Below are 22718 nucleotides of genomic sequence, written 5' to 3' on the forward strand. Positions count from 1 at the left end.
AGAGCATTACGGAGCATTCAAGTTCATATTAATTAAATTGTAACTGTACTGTTGTGTTGTTGTAATTTCTGTAGAAGTTAATCAATTGATTAGATTGTAGCAACATTAAGGTTTATATCAATCGAAATATATTCCTTGAATTTTGTTGTGTTTTTACTTTTAGGCATAAACTAAGAACTTGTTTTGAATCGGAATTAATTGGTGGTATCGTATTCAACCCCCCCCCTTCTACGATACCTTTGGACCAAACAATTGGTATCAGATTCGTTTGATTGACATACAAATCAAGATCCGAAAGTTTAGACCAAAACAAGCTCACTCTTGCAAATTTTTTAATTTTCAAAATTTTCTATTTCTTGAACTTATTGAATCTTAAATAATTTAATCATGAGTTCTCAAAAAGTTGGAAGTATTAAGGTACCAAAGTTTGACAAAGAAAATTATAATCTATGGAAGAAAAAGATGATTCTCTATCTCAAGGCTGCGAACCCTGATTACATGGAAATTCTGAATGACGGCCCACACATACCTGAAATGGTTGATCCTGATAATGAACGACATACCATTCCTAACCTAAAATCTGACTGGACTACAAAGGAAAAGCAATTAGTTGCCCTAGATGACAGTCTACAGCTGATATTGATAGATTCCATGGACTTTGACACGTGTCACCAAATTCTTGTTTGTGAAAGTGGCAAACAAATGTGGGACACAATTGAACTGTTAATGGAAGGTACTGAAGATGTGAGAGAGAATCGCCTTGACATGTTAACTACTCAATATGAAGCCTTCAGGTCTCTCCCGGGTGAAGGTGTAACCTCAGTTTATGAAAGACTGAATAGGCTGTTAAATGAAATGAGTCTTCATGGAAAGAAGTATGCACAGCATGAAATCAACAGAAAGGTTTTGTTGACACTCCCTTCACATCTGGACAACATGGTAGAAACAATTCGTGAACGAGTGGACTTCAAGACCATGAAATTGGAAAAGGTGTATGGAAGAATGAAGACTCATGAGATGGAGTTAGACTAGAAGAGGATCATATATGGAAACAAATCCAGTGATGCTAAAAATGCTGAGTTGCTGAGAACAACTGCACTGGTTGCAAGCAAGCATGGAGACCTGGATATCACTGTTGAGAAGGCCAAGTCTCAAACAAATGTGCTTTTTGAGGCTGAAGTGGATGATGGAAATCTGACTGGGGATCCTAGTGACTACTACACCATGGAAGAATTAAAACAGATGGAAGATCCTATAATGGAAAATCTAGCAGGGATGTTCAGCAATATGAGATTCAGAAGGAAGAAAGGTTTCAGGGGCTCAGGGAGCAGTAGCAGAGGGCAGAGATCCAACTCATACTCCAGTTTTGGATATAAAACTGGAATGGTTGACATAAAAAAATTCAAATGCTATAATTGTGATGAGGTTGGACACTTTTCCAGTGAATGCAGGAAGCCTCAACAATCAAAAGACAAGGGCAAAAGGGTTCAGAAAAGGGATTCAGGGAAATCCAAAAAGTATCCAATCAAGTCCTACATTGCTGAAGAAAAAAGCTGGGATGATACAGATGATGAAGAGGAAGAATATGGAAATCTTGCATTGATGGCAGAATCAACTCCTCAAGTATCTATATCACCCCCTGCTAAAATTTCTGATAATGCTAACTGTATAGCTTTTAAAGAACTTGCTCAAGTATATTCTGATAAACTTTCCTAGATAGACCTAATGTAGAATGTAGTGACAAGTTATGTGCTGAAAACTACAATGTGCTTAGGTTGAGATATAGGACTTGTTGCTTATCCCTAAGATGTTCAGAAGGTACTGCTAGTGACTTAAAGAAAGAACTAGAAAAGATCAAAATTGAAAATGATAAGCTAGTTCTCACCAATGTTTCTATAGAAGACCTTAAAACAAGAAATCAATATCTGGAACTTAGAGATAAAAAACATGTTGATACTATAGAAGGAAAGGATGAGAAGATAAAGGAATTAGAAACTAAGCTTCAGGCTTATGCTAATTCTGCTAATCTTGCAAAGGAACTCATATCTAGTCAAGTTGTAAGTGGAAAACTTGGAATTGGACTAGATTATGATGAACTTAGGAAATCTAGTAAGAAACATGTGGGGGATAATGAACCTGTAATAAAAGTTATTAATCCACCAGATACACCACATGTTCTGAAGAATGCTAAGAAACCTTTGTTCAAGAAGGCATCTTCTGAACCTTTTAATGAGGAGAATTTGTTCATTCATCATGAGATGCTTGTTGAAGATCTTGAAAAGATAAAAGATAAAAATGCTAAGAAATCTGATAAACAAGCATCCCCTGAAAGTGAACAAACTACTGCAGGACTAGGTTTTAGTTCCACCACTAAATCTAGTAAGAATAGAAATGGCAGAACAGGAAAGGATGGCCCTAGAAAGGTGTGTAATAACTGTGGATCCACTGGACACCTATCTCATGCATGTAAAAAGGTTAAAGTGGACAAAGTAAAAAATGTTAATATGCATACCATGCCTAGTGTTCCTAAATCTTCCAAGTGTGATAAGACTGCTTGCATGTCATGTGTTGTTTCATTCATGAAAACGTATCTTGATTACACACACTCACACAATGCATGCCATGATCATGATAATCATATGCATAAGGACAAGAGTAAGTCAAAGACTACAAGCCCTCCTAGTGCTAGGAAAGAGGCTACCTTCACCAAGACCAAAAGCAAAGCTAATGGTCCTTCCAAGGGTATTAAGGACACAGTCAATGACAATGTAAAGCATGTTGAATCTGTCAAGAATGTTAAGAAATCTGCTAGATATGCATATGTTCCTAAGTACCCTGGACCCAACATGGTTTAGGTACCAAAGAAATCTTAATCTCCTTTGTATACAGGGCATAAAGAAGAAGAAGGTCATGTGGATTCTGGACAATGGATGTTCGAGGCATATGACTGGAGATAGAGCCCTGCTATCAAAGGTGGTTGAGAAAGCTGGCCCAGTGGTTACCTTTGGAGATGACAGCAAAGGTTATACAACGGGATATGGGTGTTTGGAAATTGGAAATATCATCATAGAAGAAATCTCTCTGGTTGATGGTCTTATGCATAATCTCCTAAGCATAAGTCAATTATGTGACAAAGGATGTGATGTGTTGTTCAAGAAGGAGAAGTGTTTGATCACTAATCAGAATAATGAAAGGCTTGATCTTAATGGAGTAAGAAAAGGTGATTTGTTTGTAGCTGACTGGAATTCTGCAGAAGATGGTCAAGTAATGTGCTTCTACAGTAAAGCATCTGCAAATGACAGCTGGCTATGGCATAGGAAGCTCTACACTTGAATTTCAAGATAATGAATTCTCTAGTGAAAAGAGAGTTGGTGAGAGGATTACCTGAGATGGAATTCAGCTCTGAAGGGCTATGTGAAGCATGTGAAAAAGGAAAATCAAAGAAAGCATCACACAAGAAGAAGACAGTATCTGATATAGCTGAACCACTACAACTCCTTCACATGGATTTGTTTGGACCAGTGAATGTCATATATATGTCAAGAAAGAAATATGGATTAGTGATAGTGGATGATTTTTCTAGATACACATGGGTGTTATTCTTGCATTCAAAGGATGAAGCACCTGACATGATTATTGATCATATCAAGAAGATTGAAGTAGAAGATGGAGTGCCTGTGAGATGCATAAGGTCTGACAATGGAACAGAATTCAAGAATGCAAAGTTAAATGACTTCTGTGTGGAAAAGGGCATCTCAAGACAGTACTCAGCACCAAGGACTACTCAGAAAAATGAGGTAGTTGAAAGGAAGAATCGTACTTTGGTTGAAGCTGCTAGAACTATGTTGAATGAAGCAAATCTTCCTACATACTTTTGGGCTGAAGGTGTCAGCACTACATGTTATACTCAGAACAGAACCCTGATTAACAGAATGTATGAGAAGACTCCATATGAGCTGATGGCAAACAAGAAACCATATGTCAAATACTTTCATGTATTTGAAGAAAAATGATATGTCCTTAAAGATAATTAGTTGATTGGCAAGTTTGATGCCAAAGCTGAAGAAGGCATTTTCTGGGTTACTCATTAGAGTCAAAGGCTTACAGGGTGTTCATGGTTGATGATCAGAAGGTTGTGGAAAGCCTAAATGTAACATTTGATGACACCAAACCCTCAAGTATTCAGAAAGAAGATGATGATGAGTCTATGAATGTAGAAGATTTTTCTGATAATGAGGATGAACCTGAAACTGTGCCAAATGAAGACAATAATGGAGATGATCCTCAGGATGATCATAATGATGATTCAGACTCAGATGATAATGGAGGAGATAGTTAAGATGCTAGTGGCACATCAAATGTGACTAGTGAAACAACATCTGGAGCTGATTCTCAATCATCAGATTCTTCAGGTCAAGATGGCAATAATTCAGGGGGAGCAGGACAAGAACATGGATCTGGAGATAGAACTCACAATAACAATAGTAATACTGAATCATCAAGAGCACAATTGCCTAGAGCTACAAAGTGGAATAAATCTCATCCTGAAGATTAATCATTGGTGATCCAAATTCCAGAGTTCAAACCAGAAGAGCCACTGCAAATGAATGTCTGTATTCTGGGTTTCTTTCTCAAATAGAACCTAAGAAAGTGGATAAATCTCTTGAAGATCCAGATTGCGTGATCGCTATGCAAGAGGAACTCAATCAGTTTGAGAGACAAAAAGTTTGGAAATTAGTACCCCGACCAAAGAATAAATCAGTAATTGGCACTAAGTGGGTATTCAGAAATAAACTGGATGAAGATGGTACAATCACAAGAAACAAGGCAAGACTGGTGAAAGGAATATGTCCTAAGTCCAATCATGTATTAGGATTTAGGAATAACTTTTATATAATATGTTTTGATTTCATTGAGATTAATAAAAGACTTATTTTGTTTTTATTACGGGCTCTATCTATTTAAGTGTTTAAATAAGATATACCAAAGTTTAGAGTAAAGCTTTTTATGGATTATGATGAGATCATAATAGTGAGACCTAAAAGATGATAACTCTAAACTCAAATAGTTCCTGATCATAGGATTACTAACTGATAATTAATAATCCGCAAAGATCGGTACATACTATGCTTGCTTCATTATGAAGGATGTCTGTTCTCATAAACATTTGTGTGGTGACACTATAGCTAGTATGTAGGTGCTTATTATAGAATAAGTTCACTGAACATGACTCGCCCAACTGAACAACTGATGGAGTTCACTCACGTCTCAGCAGTTGTTCACATAGTGATAGTTGTACAAGTATCGTTAGACTTGAGGTCATCATAGTCATCTTGTGTACACTGAACTATGCTTTGGTTTAGTTCTTAGTCTCCAGGGATAATTATTAGGGCTCTACTGGGTATAGGAATTTGTACACGAAGATAGTGTATGATCAATAAAGGATCTACCCCTTCCAGTGAAGGAAGCGAATGTTCAAGGCTGATCCACTTATGCTAGTTCAGGAATCTCTGGCCAGAGTGAATGAAATTAGAAAGGAGTTTCTAATTTGCATAGAACTACGCATAGTAAATGGTAAGCAAGTGATTGAATTAGATAGGCTTGACACGAGTTCCATGCCTTATATTTAATCGGGACATTGTAGGGTAGAAGGAGTTTATTGTACGGTAACTATTCACTGAATAGGTTCCTGGTATTCTAAGCAGTGAATTCATATTATCCGGATAGTCGCGATATGCTGAGAAGTATCCCTCACGATGTAGAATAAATGTGATTAATTGATTAATCATATTTAATAAATTAGAGAATTTATATAAATAATGATAAAATAGTTTTATTATTATTTATTTCTACTACCGGCTTAATATTGAACCTACAAGGTCACACCATAAAAAGAGAATGATTTAATGGTGGAAAAATTAATTAATAATGGCTAATAATTATTTATTTATGAAATAAATAATTAATTGGCAAATTTAATAATTTATTAAATGAGATTTAATTGATTATAAATTAATTAAGAAAAGTTCTTAATATTATTAATTAAGGATTTAATTTTTTGGAAATTAAATCAAGAGAGAGAATTATTTCTAAAGTGTTTAGAAAAAGGATTAATAATTAAAAGGTGTTTTAATTATTAATGAGAATAATAAATGGGATAATAATAATAATAATATTTATGGGAAAATTTCAGCTGAAAATTTTGCCTATAAATATACTATTATAAACCCTATTTTTATTCTAACCCCAAAATTTTATAAAACCTAACTCTCTCCACCTCCTCCTCCTCCTTAACGTCGTTTTCTTGGTGGATACCGGTGGAGTGCTTCACGTTTGAGGAGCAGCTGCTAAGGATCTCCGATCATTGCTTTTGGATCACATATTAAAAGTTAGTATTCGTTCCCTATGTTTTTACCACGATTTATATGCTTTTATTTGGATTTTATATGTGTAAAAATGTTTTGCCATGCCTCCGCTGTGATTAAAATCCAACATTGGTATCAGAGCATAGGTTGTATGCATATAGATCTGTGGTAAAAATTTCAGAATTTTATGTGCTTGTATGAATTAATTATGATTTTTACAAGTTATATTATGGATTAATTATGTCTGACGAGAAATCGTTTCTCAGAATAATTTTGAATGTTGATCTGGGTTCTACAAGTATTGTAGATCGTCTGGGTATTTTTCTTATAATTTTATGATGTATAGATTTTTTATTATGAATTTTTGAATATCTTGAAATTAAATTCGTTATTAAATAATCATATATATATATGAATTGTAAGTATGTTTATATATTTGTATATCTGCTGCTGTATATCTGTCTGTGTTGTTCTGCACGGATTAAAAAAAAAGGGACTAGGCACATGTGATGTGCTGCGGCACAGAAAGAGAGAACTGACAGCACGGCGATCGAGAGAATTGTCAGGCGGCACAGTCGACGCAGGAAGGAGGACCGCGCGTCTGCCGTGCGCGCGTGGGGTACATGCGCCCGTGTACCACACGCGGCGCGTGGCAGACACGCGCTGGTCAACGGTCAAGCAGTGCTGACGTCATGCTGACGTCATCAGATGACGTCATGCTGACGTCAGCATAGGGTTTTGGGCGCGTGTGGCGCCTGGGCGCGTGGGCGCGCGTGGGCGTCGGTGGTCACGCGTCTGTTAGCGTGTGTGCGCGTGGGGGCGCCTGGGAGACCTTCTTTCGGTGCGTGCGGGCGCGTGCGAGCTCAGAATTGGGTAATTTTGGTGCCGTTGGATTCGTCTTTTCGAGACACTTCTAATGGTATACTATATGATATTTTATGAAATTGTTTCATACTGTTTATAGCTAACAGAAGTGTTTTAAAGCTGTTTTTGACTGTTTTAATTGCTTTTAAATGCTTCATGTGATACATAGAGATGTATAATGCTTAGACCTATATGCTAGATGATGTAACATGCCTACCTTGATGTTTATTCATGTTTATATATGTGATATATGCTTTGTTTATCATGCGATGATAGATTTAGGTGAACTTAAATGAACATAAGGCGTTTGTTAGACAACCTAGTATAGTGAAATAGTTTCATAACCTTAATAATAATATTATGAATACAATCATGAGATTCTTGTATTTATGAAACACGTAATTGAATATGAATTTTCAATATGAGAGAAAGGATGATTCTGTCAACAACAGATTTCTATCTGTAAGAAAGGGTTATTAAGTGACGCCTCTTGACAATGCTCCACCCGATCTGGGAATCATCTGATTATTGATTATTGATTTGAAATATTTAATTTAACAGGAAGAATCTCTTTATAATATGATTATGATTGTAACGTAATATAATCCCTCTAAAATTAAATAATATCAAGTAGTAATTGGCCAATGACACAACGGGCTTGTGTCGGTCATAGCCTTCCAACATGATAGAAAGTTGTTCTTATTTTTAAATCATTGTCGTTTCGTGCCACAGCCGAGGGCTTTGATTTTGAAATAAGAATTACTTGTCTATTACATAGAGATGTGTACATTGAATAAGAATCTAAAGGTCGTTACGTGCCACAGCCGTGGGCCTTTGGGGACTGATTCAATTGTATGGAATGTTGGGTTAGACTTGACTTAGAATATTGAGTTTGTCGTGCCACAGCCGTGACTCAATTATTCGAGAGGCTAAAGTTTGATTAGGGAATAACATTAGATATAATTGACAAGAATTGTCTGCCTATTGAACATTACATGGCGTTTCGTGCCACAGCCGGGGTTGTGTAATGGAATGTAGGATCCCTATTCCCACTAGCATTATGAATGCTTAATTTTTCACGTAGGGGGTTGAATAAATTAGGTAAACTAGTGGGAGCCACTTATGAATAAAGACCCGATTCATATAGTGTTTTAAAATGAAATCGAATATTTACTAAGTGTTGTTATGTGTTTATCATTTACAGATTTACGATATATATTATGTCTTCTGCACTATCACTCAGGAGCATACTGGATGCTCACAAATTGACTGGTCCTAATTATGCTGACTGGCTTCGAAACTTGAGAATTGTTCTCAGGATTGAGAAGCTGGAATACGTGATTGACTCACCTAAGCCTACTGAACCTGCTAGTGATGCACATAATGATGAACATGTTGTGTATCGTAGGTGGATAGATGATACAAATATTGCTCAATGCATCATGCTAGCTTCCATGAACATTGAGCTACAGAAGCAACATGAGCATATGGATGCTTATACTATCCTCATGCATCTATAAGAGTTGTATGATGTGGCGGGGAGGACAGCTCGATATGAGATATCGAAGGAGTTGTTCGGTTGTAGGATGTCTGAGGGATCATCTGTGAATGACCATGATGATCAATTTGATTGAACGTCTTGGACAACTTGGTTTTGCCATGGATGGGAGCTGAGCCAAGACTTGGTCTTGCAATCGCTTCCGAGTTCGTTCTCGCAGTTTGTTGTGAACTTTCACATGAATAAGTTGGATGTCAGCCTGCCTGAACTCCACAACATGTTGAAGACTGCGGAATCGAATTTTCCCCCTAAGAAGAGTTCTGTTCTTCTAATTGGTGAAGGTTCCAATCCTAAGAAAAGGAAGAGGAACCCTTCCAAGAAGAAGAAAGTAGGTGAGAAAATGCCGGTTCCACCAAAAGCTGAAGACCCCAAGAGCAAAGTTGTTTGCTTTCACTGTAACAAGGTATGGCATTGGAAGAGGAACTGTAAGGTTTACCTTGCAGAATTGAAGAAGAAGAAGGGTAGTGAGACTACCGCTTCTGATTCAGGTATGTTCATGATAGAAGTGAATATGTCATTAAATCAAATTTCTACTTGGGTATTAGATACCGCCTGTGGTTCTCATATCTGCAATTTGTTGCAGGGACCAAGAAGAAGTAGGACTCTTGAGGAAGAGGAGGTGATTCTACTGATGGGAAATGGAGCAAGAGTTGCTGCTATAGATGTAGAATCATTTCATTTACATATGCCTACGGGCAAGACTATTGTTTTAAATAATTATTATTTTGTTCCCTCGATTGTGAGGAATATTATTCCCATGTTAGACTTGGCTGGATTTTCATTTATTATTGAGAATAATGAATGTTCTATTCTTAGAGATAATATTCTTTATGGACGTGGTGCTTTAAATAATGGTCTGTATATATGTGACATAATTTACTTCAGATTGAACAAACTAATAAAAGAAAAGGGATGATGAAAATCTCACTTTATTGTGGCACTGCAGTCTCCATATAGTGGACATGGAGAGAGGGCTGCAGATTTTCTAGGAATGGTACACACAGATGTATGTGGACCAATGTATACGCAAGCTATGGGTGGATTTTCATACTTCATTACTTTCATAGATGATAGATCTAGATTCGGATATGTGTTTGATGAAACACAAGTCTGAAGCCTTTGAAAAGTTCAAAGAGTATAAGTATTAAGTGGAGAAACAAACCAAACATAGTATTATAATTCTTCGATTAGATCGAGGTGGTGAATACTTTAATGAGGTGTTTCTGGATTATCTCAAAGTAAATGGTATAGTCTCCCAGTGGACGCCTCCTGATTGGTATCTGAAAGGAGAAATCGAACTTTGTTAGACATAGTTCGGTCCATGATGAGCTATGCAAATCTTCCAGTATTCCTATGGGGTTATGCATTGGAAACCTCAGCATATTTGCTGAATAAGGTGCTTTCTAAATCTATTTCTCAAACTCCGTATGAGATATAGAAAGAAAGGAAACCGAGTCTTAAACACGTTAAGATTTGGGGATGTCCAGCTTATGTCAAGTAAGTTGACCCAGATAACCTGGAATATCGATCCGTAAAATGTAGTTTTGTGGGATATCCTAAAGAGACTTTAGGGTATTACTTTTACACCGATCATCGGGTGTTTGACTCCAGACATGCTACCTTCTTGGAAAAGGAGTTTATCCTTGAAGGAAACAGTGGGAGCAAAATTGAATTTGATGAAGTTCAAGAAGCACAAACTACTACGGATCAAGTGGAAACACCTGTTCTGACTGAACAACCTTCCGTGGAACAGCCCATTCGTAGGTCAGGGAAAGTGTCTCGCCAACCTGAGAGGTAATATGACCTTGTCATTGAGAATGACAATGAGTTGTCGATGATTGATGATGACGACCCTGTGACCTATAATGAGGCTATGAGTAGTGTTGACTCAGAGAAATGGCATAGTGCCATGAAATCCGGAATGAAATCTATGTATACGGGATATAAAAGAATGATTAGAGCAGATGTCCAGGTGGAGACCTTTAAGGCCAGGCTTGTGGCAAAAGAATTCAAACAAAGGCAATGGATTGACTTTGATGAAACCTTTTACCTGTAGCCCTGTTATAATCAGTTCGGATTTTGCTTGCGAATGCTGCTTACTACGACTATGAGATCTGGCAAAAAGCCAGATGGTTTTCTTTCCAAGAGAAATGAAAACCTAGTGTGTAAGCTGCTGCGAACCATATGTGGTTTAAAGCAAGCTTCTCGTAGATGAAACATCCGTTTTGATGAGACAATCAAAGAGTTTGGATTTATGAAAAATGTAGATGAACCATGTGTCTACAAAAGGGTTAGTGGGAGCGCGATAACATTTCTTGTGTTGTATTGAATTAGAGTTGACACACATAACAACATAGTATATCCACTCACAAAGCTACTTTATGAAAGTCACTTTGATCGTCATAAAGACAAGATGGGTATTAGATACCAGAGTGATTGGCTTTAGTACAGGTGGGAGATTGAAAGGAATATATCCTAAGTCCAATCATGTATTAGGATTTAGGAATAACTTTTATATAATCTGTTTTGATTTCATTGAGATTAATAAAAGACTTGTTTTGTTTTTATTATGGGCTCTAGCTATTTAAGTGTTTAAATAAGATATACCATAGTTTAGAGTAAAGCTTTTTATGGATTATGATGAGATCATAATAGTGAGACCTAAAAGATGATAACTCTAAACTCAAATAGTTCCTGATCATAGGATTACTAACTGGTAATTAATAATTCACAAAGATCGGTACATACTATGCTTGCTTCATTATGAAGGATGTCTGTTCTTGTAGACATTTGTGTGGTGACACTATAGCTAGTATGTAGGTGCTTAGTATAGAATAAGTTCACTGAACATGACTCGCCCAGCTGAACAACTGATGGAGTTCACTCACGTGTCAGCAGTTGTTCACATAGTGATAGTTGTACAAGTATCCTTATACTTGAGGTCATCATAGTCATCTTGTGTACACTGAACTATGCTTTGGTTTAGTTCTTAGTCTCCAGGGACAATTATTAGGGCTCTACTGGGTATAGGAATTTGTACACGAAGATAGTGTATGATCAATAAAGGATCTACCCCTTCCAGTGAAGGAAGCGAATGTTCAAGGCTGATCCACTTATGCTAGTTCAGGAATCTCTGACCAGAGTGAATGAAATTAGAAAGGAGTTTCTAATTTGCATAGAACTACGCATAGTAAATGGTAAGCAAGTGATTGAATTAGATAGGCTTGACATGAGTTCCATGCCTTGTATTTAATCGGGACATTATAGGTTAGAAGGAGTTTATTGTACGGTAACTATTCACTGAATAGGTTCCTGGTATTCTAAGCAGTGAATTCATATTATCCGGATAGTCGCGATATGCTGAGAAGTATCCCTCACGATGTAGAATAAATGTGATTAATTGATTAATCATATTTAATAAATTAGAGAATTTATATAAATAATGATAAAATAGTTTTATTATTATTTATTTCTACTACCGGCTTAATATTGAACCTACAGGGTCACACCATAAAAAGAGAATGATTTAATGGTGGAGGAATTAATTAATAATGGCTAATAATTATTTATTTGTGAAATAAATAATTAATTGGCAAATTTAATAATTGATTAAATGAGATTTAATTGATTATAAATTAAGTAAGAAAAGTTCTTAATATTATTAATTAAGGATTTAATTTTTTGGAAATTAAATCAAGAGAGAGAATTATTTCTAAAGTGTTTAGAAAAAGGATTAATAATTAAAAGGTGTTTTAATTATTAATGAGAATAATAAATGGGATAATAATAATAATATTTATGGGAAAATTTCAGCTGAAAATTTTGCCTATAAATATACTATTATAAACCCTATTTTTATTCTAACCCAAAAATTTTATAAAACCTAATTCTCTCCACCTCCTCTTCCTCCTTAACGTCGTTTTCTTGGTGAATACCGGTGGAGTGCTTCACGTTTGAGGAGCAGCTGCTAAGGATCTCCGATCGTTGCTTTTGGATCACATTTTAAAGGTTAGTATTCATTCCCTATGTTTTTACCACGATTTATATGCTTTTATTTGGATTTTATATATGTAAAAGTGTTTTGCCATGCCTCCGCTGCGATTAAAATCCAACAACTGGTAGCAAAAGGTTACTCTCAAGAAGAAGGAATAGATTATGATAAAACTTTTGCACCAGTGGCTAGACTTGAAGCCATCAGAATGTTCTTGGCCTATGCTGCACATACAAACTTTAAGGTATATCAGATGGATGTGAAGAGTTCATTTCTAAATTGTAACACCCCCAAATCCGGGGTCGGGAATTCGGGTTGTCACGAGTTCCATTTCCCTTATCAATACTTAATCTTAACAGTCAACCAACTACTGCGTACTGTGACCCCACAATATACACACACACACCACAAGTTATAGTCTCAGAGATGAATACCAAACAATAACACAAGTCATTTTATTCCACAATTATAAGTCATTACACCTCAAAAGGGTTTCTGAATAAATTTACATATTCTTTGCCATTATTACAATTCATATTATATATAAGTCTGGTACATCAAAAGTTGAAAGCCTAGCCTATTGGTAGATCCTACCTCAGCTACAACGGCATCAACGCCTACAGGAAACTGCGGAATGTTTCCTAACCACTTGCGAATCAGGAGCTTGGTCCTGTTCATCTTTTCTATCTGTTGTTGTGTGATGAAAGAAGAAAGCAAGGGTGAGCAATAAGCTTACCGAAATAATATGTATAATAATTAACAATATATGAGCATTCTCATAGTACTCATGAAAGTCTTGGTCAAGAAGAAATGAACCAAGCTGATATCTTAACGCGACCAAGTCGCAAAATATTCAGTATATATATATATACATATATACTTTTCACAATCTTCGAAATCCTCTCACATGTATAATATACACAGAGTTCCAGTTTATAACTGTATAAAAAATATCGTTGCAAGGTGATCTCATATATCTAACCTTGTCTCAACGTTTTTCCGAAAATCTTTGACATGCACAAGATAATCATTTACTAGATATAAGTTTAAAAGATGAAGTTACAAGATACTCCAATATACTTATATCTTTCCGAATACTACTTGAACTACCACCGTTCAAGTTATAATTAGTTTCAAAAGTTCATCACCCAGATGGGACTACAAGATAAGACTTGAATAGATTCAATCTTTGAAATATTATTGAATGAAATGAAGTTACGAGATACTTCATTAAGTCCTGATATATATATCCATATATATATCTCTCATACATTTCCTGAAAACCTCTGTCATGTAAAGTATGAACAGAGTTGTAATATCCAATGAATTTGGAAAGGAGAAAACCTTGGCATAAACCTGATATCTTGCTGATCAGGCAAAGATACCAATAAGTAACCTTTTCTACTGTAGATGGATGAATTCCTCGCCGGTCATCACCCAGGCCACATTAGGACCTCGCGCTAGACCGTTACCCGGCCACTCACGCGTGGATGGACTGTCACCCAGCCTCTTACACCTTCATAGACCGTACCCCGGCCTGTCGCTTATGCCGACTCAATTAGATGGACTTACTTCCCGAATGTTGGGCAAGTAATCAAATTGTTTTCTCAAAAAGCAACCTCGTTGCGAATATAAAATACACCACAGAGTCGGATCCCCAAGATTTTTGAGCGAATATTCAAGTCTCCTTCGAAAGGAAGATCTTAAATCTGAAAACGAGTTTTGGGATCCGCTCTAACTTTTAAAATCATTTTGAAGACTCGAAAACATTTTTTAGAATGTTTGGAGTAAAGCTGATTTAATGAAATAAATCAGTCCCGACATATTAGAAAATATCTGAATATTATTATTTAAATAATATTCCCATAAGGATAATCCTTATACAATAATTGAAGTAAAAGTTTTAAAACTTATACTTGAAATTAATAATAAATAACCAAAGATATACTTATACGAAAGTATGATCTTTATTTGAATAATCAAAAATAGGTTTGATTATCAAAACATTATTCTTTAATAAAATAAAGAATATTATTTAATAATTAAGCGGAGTCATAAGTGTTATTCCTAGTGGACTAACAATGAGATTTACAGAAGGGGGGTTGAATGTAAATCTCAAAACTTTTTCAAGTTTTGAGCAGTTTCTAAGGCTAAGTGTTTTTTAGAACAAGTGTGTGTGAATTGCTTGAAGCCAATGCAGACAGATATATATTCAAACAAAAATGTAAAGAACACAAGGATCTTAAAAACTTTTCTGGTGGATTTGTTGTTCCACCAGATATGTGTTATTTCAGAAAATCTGTTATTCAAAGAATTAACTCACAGTTGCTTCCTAGTACAAACTAGATGATTTTCTCTCTGGATATTTCTAAACAGCTCAGGAAAATTCTTATCTAATTACTAGCTGCTACTTGGTTTATATATCACCAAGTTTACAAGTGAAGACAAAACTATAAAATACAATTAAAAAAGTTCTTCACATGTTTCTTCTTCATTTCTCTATCAAATGCAATTTAGGCTTGGCTGTAGATCTTTGAATACTTCCTTGTTTGCATTAGAATGGAAATGCTGCATTTTCTTGATTCCTCCTAGAGGCTTCCACATTCCAGTTTGTCTCTGTCAACCCATGTGCCTCTGTCAGCTTATGAATTGTCACTATCAACTGCTAATGAACTAAGCATCCGTTGAAGCTTTCATCCGTTGATGCCTTATCCGTTGAGGCTTTATCCGTTGAAGCTTTATCCGTTGATGCATTATCAGTTGAAGTCTTTATCCGTTGAAGCACTTATCCGTTGATGGATATTATCCGTTGAAGCATTAGAGACATCCGTTAAAGCTTTGTTTCTTATCTATTGAAGGTCTTCAATATCAGTTGATACTTCTTCACTTATACAAAATTACAAGGCATGAAATATTTACAATTAGCCCTCCTATTTTCATATCCACTAGTAGTCAACATGAGTGATACTTTCCTACAACATCTAAGAATTATAACTTGAATCCAGAGAATCAAATGTGCTACAATACTAAACTTATTGCTAAGTAAAGCTACTCCTTCAACGGATAGCCAAGATGGTCTTATCCGTTGAGGCTACAAACACTAGATTTCTACTTAAGTATTTTGTTTAACTTATCATCAAACTAATACACATATTCCTAACAATCTCCCCCTATTTATGTCTACTAGAACTGTAGGCATAAATTTGGGTTTAGCTTGATGATAACAAAACACTTGATAAATATATTAACTGTAATAAAGCAGAAATTCAAAAGTGCTGCAAAAATGTGTATGCTGAGATGGAATTGAAGAATTACCTTTTTTCCAAGGGTGCTCCTTTAGCCTGAGCAGATTAATTTCTTTTCCTTTGATCCCTTGTTTTCTTTCCTAGCCTCTTGTCATTCTCCTCTATTTGAAGTTGAAGTTGTCTGTAGAACTCAGCTTCATCTTCTTCATTGATGTCCAACTTAGATTGCATATCCTTGAGAGTTTCATTACTGGCAATCTTGAGCTGATCTTCAAGTCTGAAAAATCTTCTGACTCCTTTGTTGTCTCTGAACTCCATCAACCAATGAGGTGATTTGTGAACTGTAATTCCTCTTTCTTGAATGAGTAATGTTCTAGGCAAGGCATTGGGCTCCCACCAAGTTTTCCTTATGTTGGCAATCTTGTTGAGAATCTCAGTCTTGGCAAACCTGGTAAAGCCAGAATCCCTTTGTATGGCTGAGTAGACTCTAACCAAGGTAGAGTAGCCTTCATTCAGAATCCTGTAGAGAGGCCAAGTTCTTTCCCCACTTCCTTTGTATTTGAACACTAGTCTTTTTGGTAGCTGTCTGTAGGCAGCTATTCCCCTTACTTCCTCCAGCTCATCCAGATAGAGTTCAATGTCTGAAAATTCTTTTATATCACAAATGTGAACATAATCATCCTTAGAGGCTTGAGGCTTAGGCTTAGGCTTCTGAGTGAATTTGTAGAACCAAAAATTTGTTGCATCTTTTCGTCAATTTTTCTCCTTTGCTCTTTGACTTGCAATTCAGCTGCTGCTATCTGGATTAGATCAATTCCATCAAGCTTTCCTTTGATTTGAATAGGTGGAGAAGTGGTGATGGCAGGAACTAGCACTTGAGATATTTGAACTGTTGTTGATAGCTCTCCTTCCCCTTCCCTTTTATTCTCCCCCTTTTTGTTATCATCAAGGGTAGGGGTCAAGCCTTGTGCTTTTGCCAGCTGCATTAGTAGATTTGTCTGAGTTTGTTGATTCTGAAGAATGGTGACCATAGAGTATTTAATGATCTGAACTCTGTTTTCCAATCTGGCCAGCCTCTTGTCAGCATCAGATTCTTTCCTTAATCTCCCCAACAAATCTTGTATAGTACCATAAGGCATAACTGAATCCAACTTCTCAGCATTGTAGGATTTCAGATCAGCAATGTTCTGCTTGAGTTCATCCACACTTAGATTCTGTTTGAAGTGCTGCAACTGCAAGAGATGCAGAGAGTCCAGATGAGCTTGAAGAATTGCCTTGGTACCAGCATCTGTAGTCTCCTGAAGGGCCTTCTAAATAGTCATTACTTGCCTGAACAAAGTGACATCAAACTCTCCTGGTGTAGATGCCTTTGCCCATGCCCAATCAGGGAGATCTGGAATAGAACTTGGGTCTGCTTCTCCCCCTAAGTTCATGCTCTCATCCAATGAATCAGAGTCATCATCATTAGAATTTACTCCAAATTCTTCAGATGGCTCACCAGCTTGAGAAGGCAGCCTGTTAACAGCAGCTTTGTCTCTGAGAAGAGATTCTGAAGTGTGTACTATATTTAAAGTCTGTTCTGCCTCCACATTGCCCTGAGCAGCCAATAATTGATAGGCTGGAACAGGGTGAGTAAAAGTGTCAGCATCCAAGGAAATGTTATCAATTACACCTTTGTAATGTTGCTGAAATTGTCTTTCCTTTTCTGCATCATCCACTATCATTGACTCACTAACAATGGCTGGATCCACCCTTATAGCTTATGTACCTGCCTTTCTCTCATTTTCTCTATTTTCTTGCATCAGGGGCTCCCCCTGGCTCATACACACCCTCACCTTCACCTTCTAAGGTGGCACTCCCCTCACACACTTTTGCCATGCTGGAAGAAATAGCATGCATATGATGACTCTCAACCTCTCCTTTTGCCTGGGAGCAACCCAGCCTCTCACTTAAAATATCACTCCCTTCCCTCAAACCTAAAAGTGATTGTACAGTAACCATGTCCTCTACAGTTGGAATTGTTTCTGTTATATGTGTAGAGACCATCAACGGATAGGGAGTATCCGTTGAAGTGGAAACTGATGGTATCAATGGATAACTGCTGTTAAGCTTATCCGTTGAAGAACAACCACTTGTCATCGGATGAGAGATATCCGTTGAAGAAGGAAAAGATGTAGATATAGAAAGTGACATAATTATTGAATCTGTGTGAATTGATTTTAAGTGAGGTGACACAGATTCTTCAACTACATCTGAAAGAATTGGCTGATGATCCAACAAATCATCTAAAAGATGATGATCATCAGGCTTTGAGTGGAGCTCCTCCCTGAGTTTTAATGAGGGAGAATCAGGAATTGATGTGAATATCATATTCACATCCAGAGAGGGTGATGGAGAGTTTGATGATTGATGTATTTCTATTATGAGAGAATGGGGCTGTGATTCCACATTTGCTGGAATCACATCAAGCTGAATTTGAGAAGGCAAGGATACAGGTGGATGTATTTGTGCTGTGTGTGCCCCTTGTATGGAAACTAGGGTCTTGGCCTTCTTCTTCCTTGAAAAGGCTTTGATTGGTGAATGTGTGGCTTCAGTGTCCCTCCCTCTTTTGTTCTGTGTCCCTGGTTGGGGACTATTTTCAATAGTTGCACCCTTTTGGGAGGATGCAACTAGGGATGTGTTTGACTCCTTTTGAACCTACCACAGTCTTTGAGAGACTGTGGCTTGGCTGGCTGGGGTACCACTCACCTCTCCCACCTTATCCTGGGGGGTTTCTTGATGTTCACCCCTCCCTTCACCACTCACACCCTGTTCACTCCCTTCAGGGTTTATTGTAGTTGTTACAACTGTTGTCTTTTGAGAGACAACAGAGGTGGTTTTCTTTGACTTGTGTTTTGAATTTTTAGTTTTGGTGGCTTTGGTAGGAATCTGTTTGGACAAAGACACAGATTCCATTGCCACACTGGAAGACAAAGAAACAATGGGGTTGGAAACAGTAGGAGTTATAGAAGTGTTTACCTCACTTACCTGTGGTGCATTCATGATTGGCAAATATACCAATGGCACCTGGTTGTTGAGGTTCATTCTCACAAGGTCTGCAAGGACCCTTTTCTCTTGTGCCCAGCATTTGAGTTAATTGTTCTCATTTGATATAATCAATCCTTCAGCAACATGGTTAGCCAATAACATAAAGAATCTAGCACAGTAGATGTTATGTGGTCTATTAGCTTTGTTACCTAATCTGGAACCTAATTCTAGCAAGACACAGTTGCTAAAATTAAAGTACCTATCAGAAACTAGCATATAGAGCATATTAACAAGAGATGATGTTATGGCATCAAAATTGCTAATCTTCCCAGAGAAAACCTTAGTAAAGGCATCTCCAAGAAAACTCCATTCTTTCCTAAGGCCCTTCCTTCTAATACTACCTAAACTAGCAGAATCAAAAGCATAGCCTATGGAATCTAACATAGCAGATACATCTTGATCAGTGTGTGGTGTCATGGCATTATTCTCAGGCAACTTAAAGCAAGACTGTATATCATCACAGTTAATGCAATAATCATTACCTTTGAGAGAGAAGGCAATAGTCATATCTGTGGAGTTGAACTCTGCAGTTGTCCAAATCTCCTCAATCACCTCACAGTAGATGGTTGGGGCTTCCAGCATTGCATAGCTTAGTTTGCAGTTTTTGATGAAGTCCATCATCTTGTGATAATCAGAATGGGCTTCATTCTTTTCAACCAAGGCTACGAAATTATTCTTTTCATAAACAAATCCAGATTGAGACATAATTTTAATTACTGGTGCCATTGTTGTGAGTAGAGGTTGCAGAGAAAAACTTGAGAATTTTGGGAGAGAGGGAGAATAAAAATTGCAAGAAAGCGTAAAGTGAAAATTAGAATTCAATGGGATTTTATACTTTCTTGAATTAAAACGTAAATAAAATGATTAAATGATACTTTTAAGTAAATTACAGCCGTTTAAGAATAACGAAAACTGTAGAAATTCTGAAAATTGCCTTTAATACAAATACATACAACAGTGTATATCTGTATCAACGGTTGAGGAAAAGAATCAACGGCTGTGACTCACTTAAAGTAACTGATGTGACACTTCAACGGATAAGGTAAATAGTTATCCGTTGATGATTAACACTATTTTATCCGTTGAGGGATAAAATTACCAGAAATGTATTTCTCTTTCAACGGATAATGAACATCCGTTGATAGAACAATTTTGGCTTTCAACGGATAGGGAATATCCGTTGATAGGATAAGTCTTACTTAAAGCCAACTTTGTTCTTGCAGCAAATTCATTTCAGGCTTCAAGGCAGATTATATAGAGGACATAAATTATGAATAATTAAGCATACCTAGCTCACTTACTAATCTTGTGAATGTTGATTCATCAAGTGGCTTGGTAAATATGTCTGCAATATGCTTTTCACTTGGAACAAAATGAAGTTCCACTGTACCTTTCATCACATATTCCCTAATGAAGTGGTACTTGATATCAATGTGCTTGGTTCTTGAGTGCTGCACTGGATTTTCAATAATGGCAATGGCACTTGTGTTGTCACAGAATATAGGAATTTTGTCAACAGTTAGTCCAAAGTCAAATAGTTGATTCCTCATCCATAGTATCTGTGCACAGCAACTACCAGCAGCAATGTACTCAGCTTCAGCTGTTGATGTAGAAACAGAATTTTGCTTCTTGCTGAACCATGACACAAGCTTGTTCCCTAGAAATTGACAGGTGCCAGTTGTGCTTTTCCTGTCTATTTTGCAGCCTGCATAATCTGCATCTGAGTAGCCAATTAGATCAAAACCAGACTCTCTAGGGTACCAAATTCCTAGATTTGGAGTCCCTTTGAGATATCTGAAGATTCTTTTAATAGCCACTAAGTGAGATTCTTTAGGGTCAGCTTGAAATCTAGCACAAAGACATGTAGAGAACATTATATCAGGTCTACTAGCAGTTAAATATAAAAGTGAGCCAACCATGCCTCTATAACTTGAAATGTCCACAGACTTTTCAGCCTTGTTTAATTCAAGCTTGGTGACAGTGGCCATGGGAGTTTTTGCAGATGAACAGTCCATTAAGTCAAACTTCTTTAAAAGATCATAAATATATTTAGTTTGACTAATGAAAATTCCACCACTAACTTGTTTAACTTGTAAACCAAGAAAATAAGTTAGCTCTCCCATCATGCTCATTTTATATTTACTTTGCATTAACTTAGCAAACTTTTTACAAAGTTTATCATCAGTAAATCCAAATATAATATCATCTATATAAATTTGAACAAGTATTGTAGAGCCATTAACATTTCTAAAGAAAAGAGTTTTGTCAACAGTACCTCTTGTGAAGTGATTATCTAGAAGAAATTTTGACAAAGTCTCATACCAGGCTCTAGGTGCTTGCTTTAGTCCATAGAGTGCTTTCAACAGATAATACACATAGTCTGGAAAGTTTGGGTCTTCAAATCCTGGAGGTTGGCTTACATAAACTTCTTCCTCCAGTTCCCCATTTAGAAATGCACTCTTGACATCCATTTGATAGACTTTGAAATTGGCATGGGCTGCATAGGCTAGAAAGATTCTGATGGCTTCAAGTCTGGCAACTGGAGCAAATGTTTCATCAAAATCTATTCCCTCTTATTGAGAATAGCCTTTAGCAACCAATATGGCTTTATTCTTTATGACAATGCCATTTTCATCTATCTTATTTCTGAATACCCATTTTATGTCAATAGAACTCTTGTTCTTTGGCTTGGGTACCAGCTTCCATACTTTGTTCCTCTCAAATTGGTTTAGCTCCTCTTGCATTGCTAAAATCCAATCTGGATCCAATAGAGCTTCTTCTACTCTCTTAGGTTCCTCCTGTGATAGAAAGCTACTATATAGACATTCATCTTGAGTAGCCCTTCTAGTTTGCACTTTAGTTGTAGCATCACCAATGATCAGTTCAAAAGGGTGATTCTTGGTCCATTTCCTTTGAGGTGGTAGATTAGCTCTAGATGAGGTTGCCTCAGTATTGTCATGATGTGAGATAGAATGTTGATTGGTTGACACTCCCCCTGAGTTGCTGATCCTTTGAAAGGAGTTGGGAGCTCTATCAACTGATGAAGTGAATTGATTATCCGTTGACAGACTGTGATCAACGGATGCTTCATTATGAACTTCAACGGATGATGCACTTTGTCTTTCAACGGATGCTGCATTGCTTCTTTCAACGGAAGCTGAATTATGACTTTCAACGGATGCAGCATTATGTGCATTATCCAAAGGCAGATTTTGAATTCTTCTTGAGATGCCTTCTTCATCATTCTCATCTTCACTATCATCACAATATATCTCAATATTGTCAAATTTGAGTCCTTAATGATGTCCCTCATTTGTTAGTCCATCAATCTTTTTATCATCAAACACAACATGCACAGATTCCATGACAATGTTGGTTCTTAGATTGTAGACCCTATATGATTTTCCAGAAGAATAACCAACAAATATTCCTTCATCAGCCTTTGCATCAAACTTCCCTTTGTGATCAGATTGATTCCTTAAGATGTAACATTTACAACCAAAGACATGCAGAAAGTTTAAAGTTGGTTTTCTTCTCTTGAATAATTGATAGGGAGTCATGCCTTTTGCCTGATTGATTAGAGAAATATTCTGAGTGTAACATGCACA

At 36.7% G+C, this 22718-nt stretch overlaps 1 protein-coding gene across 1 annotated transcript; it reads left to right on the top strand.

Annotated features, from left to right (window-relative positions):
* The first annotated feature begins 387 nt into the window (after positions 1 to 387).
* On the top strand, positions 388 to 4013 carry LOC141665773 (uncharacterized). Its single transcript, XM_074471754.1, has 4 exons — positions 388 to 1022; positions 1110 to 1666; positions 1717 to 2849; positions 3615 to 4013. The coding sequence occupies exons 1-4, from the start codon at positions 388 to 390 to the stop codon at positions 4011 to 4013; spliced, it is 2724 nt and encodes a 907-aa protein (XP_074327855.1).
* The last annotated feature ends 18705 nt before the right edge of the window (positions 4014 to 22718 follow it).

The sequence above is a fragment of the Apium graveolens genome, chromosome 6, assembly GCF_009905375.1.
Source record: "Apium graveolens cultivar Ventura chromosome 6, ASM990537v1, whole genome shotgun sequence".
In the NCBI taxonomy this organism is placed as follows: Eukaryota; Viridiplantae; Streptophyta; class Magnoliopsida; order Apiales; family Apiaceae; genus Apium; species Apium graveolens.

What these genes read in the sequence shown, in the direction of transcription:
- LOC141665773 (XM_074471754.1), top strand. Translation starts at nt 388, where the DNA reads ATGAGTTCTCAAAAAGTTGGAAGTATTAAGGTACCAAAGTTTGACAAA. An exon ending in ATGAAGACTCATGAGATGGA is followed by an intron (nt 1,023 to 1,109) that starts GTTAGACTAGAA and finishes ACTGGTTGCAAG; the next exon opens with CAAGCATGGAGACCTGGATA. An exon ending in AGTACCCTGGACCCAACATG is followed by an intron (nt 2,850 to 3,614) that starts GTTTAGGTACCA and finishes TTGCATTCAAAG; the next exon opens with GATGAAGCACCTGACATGAT.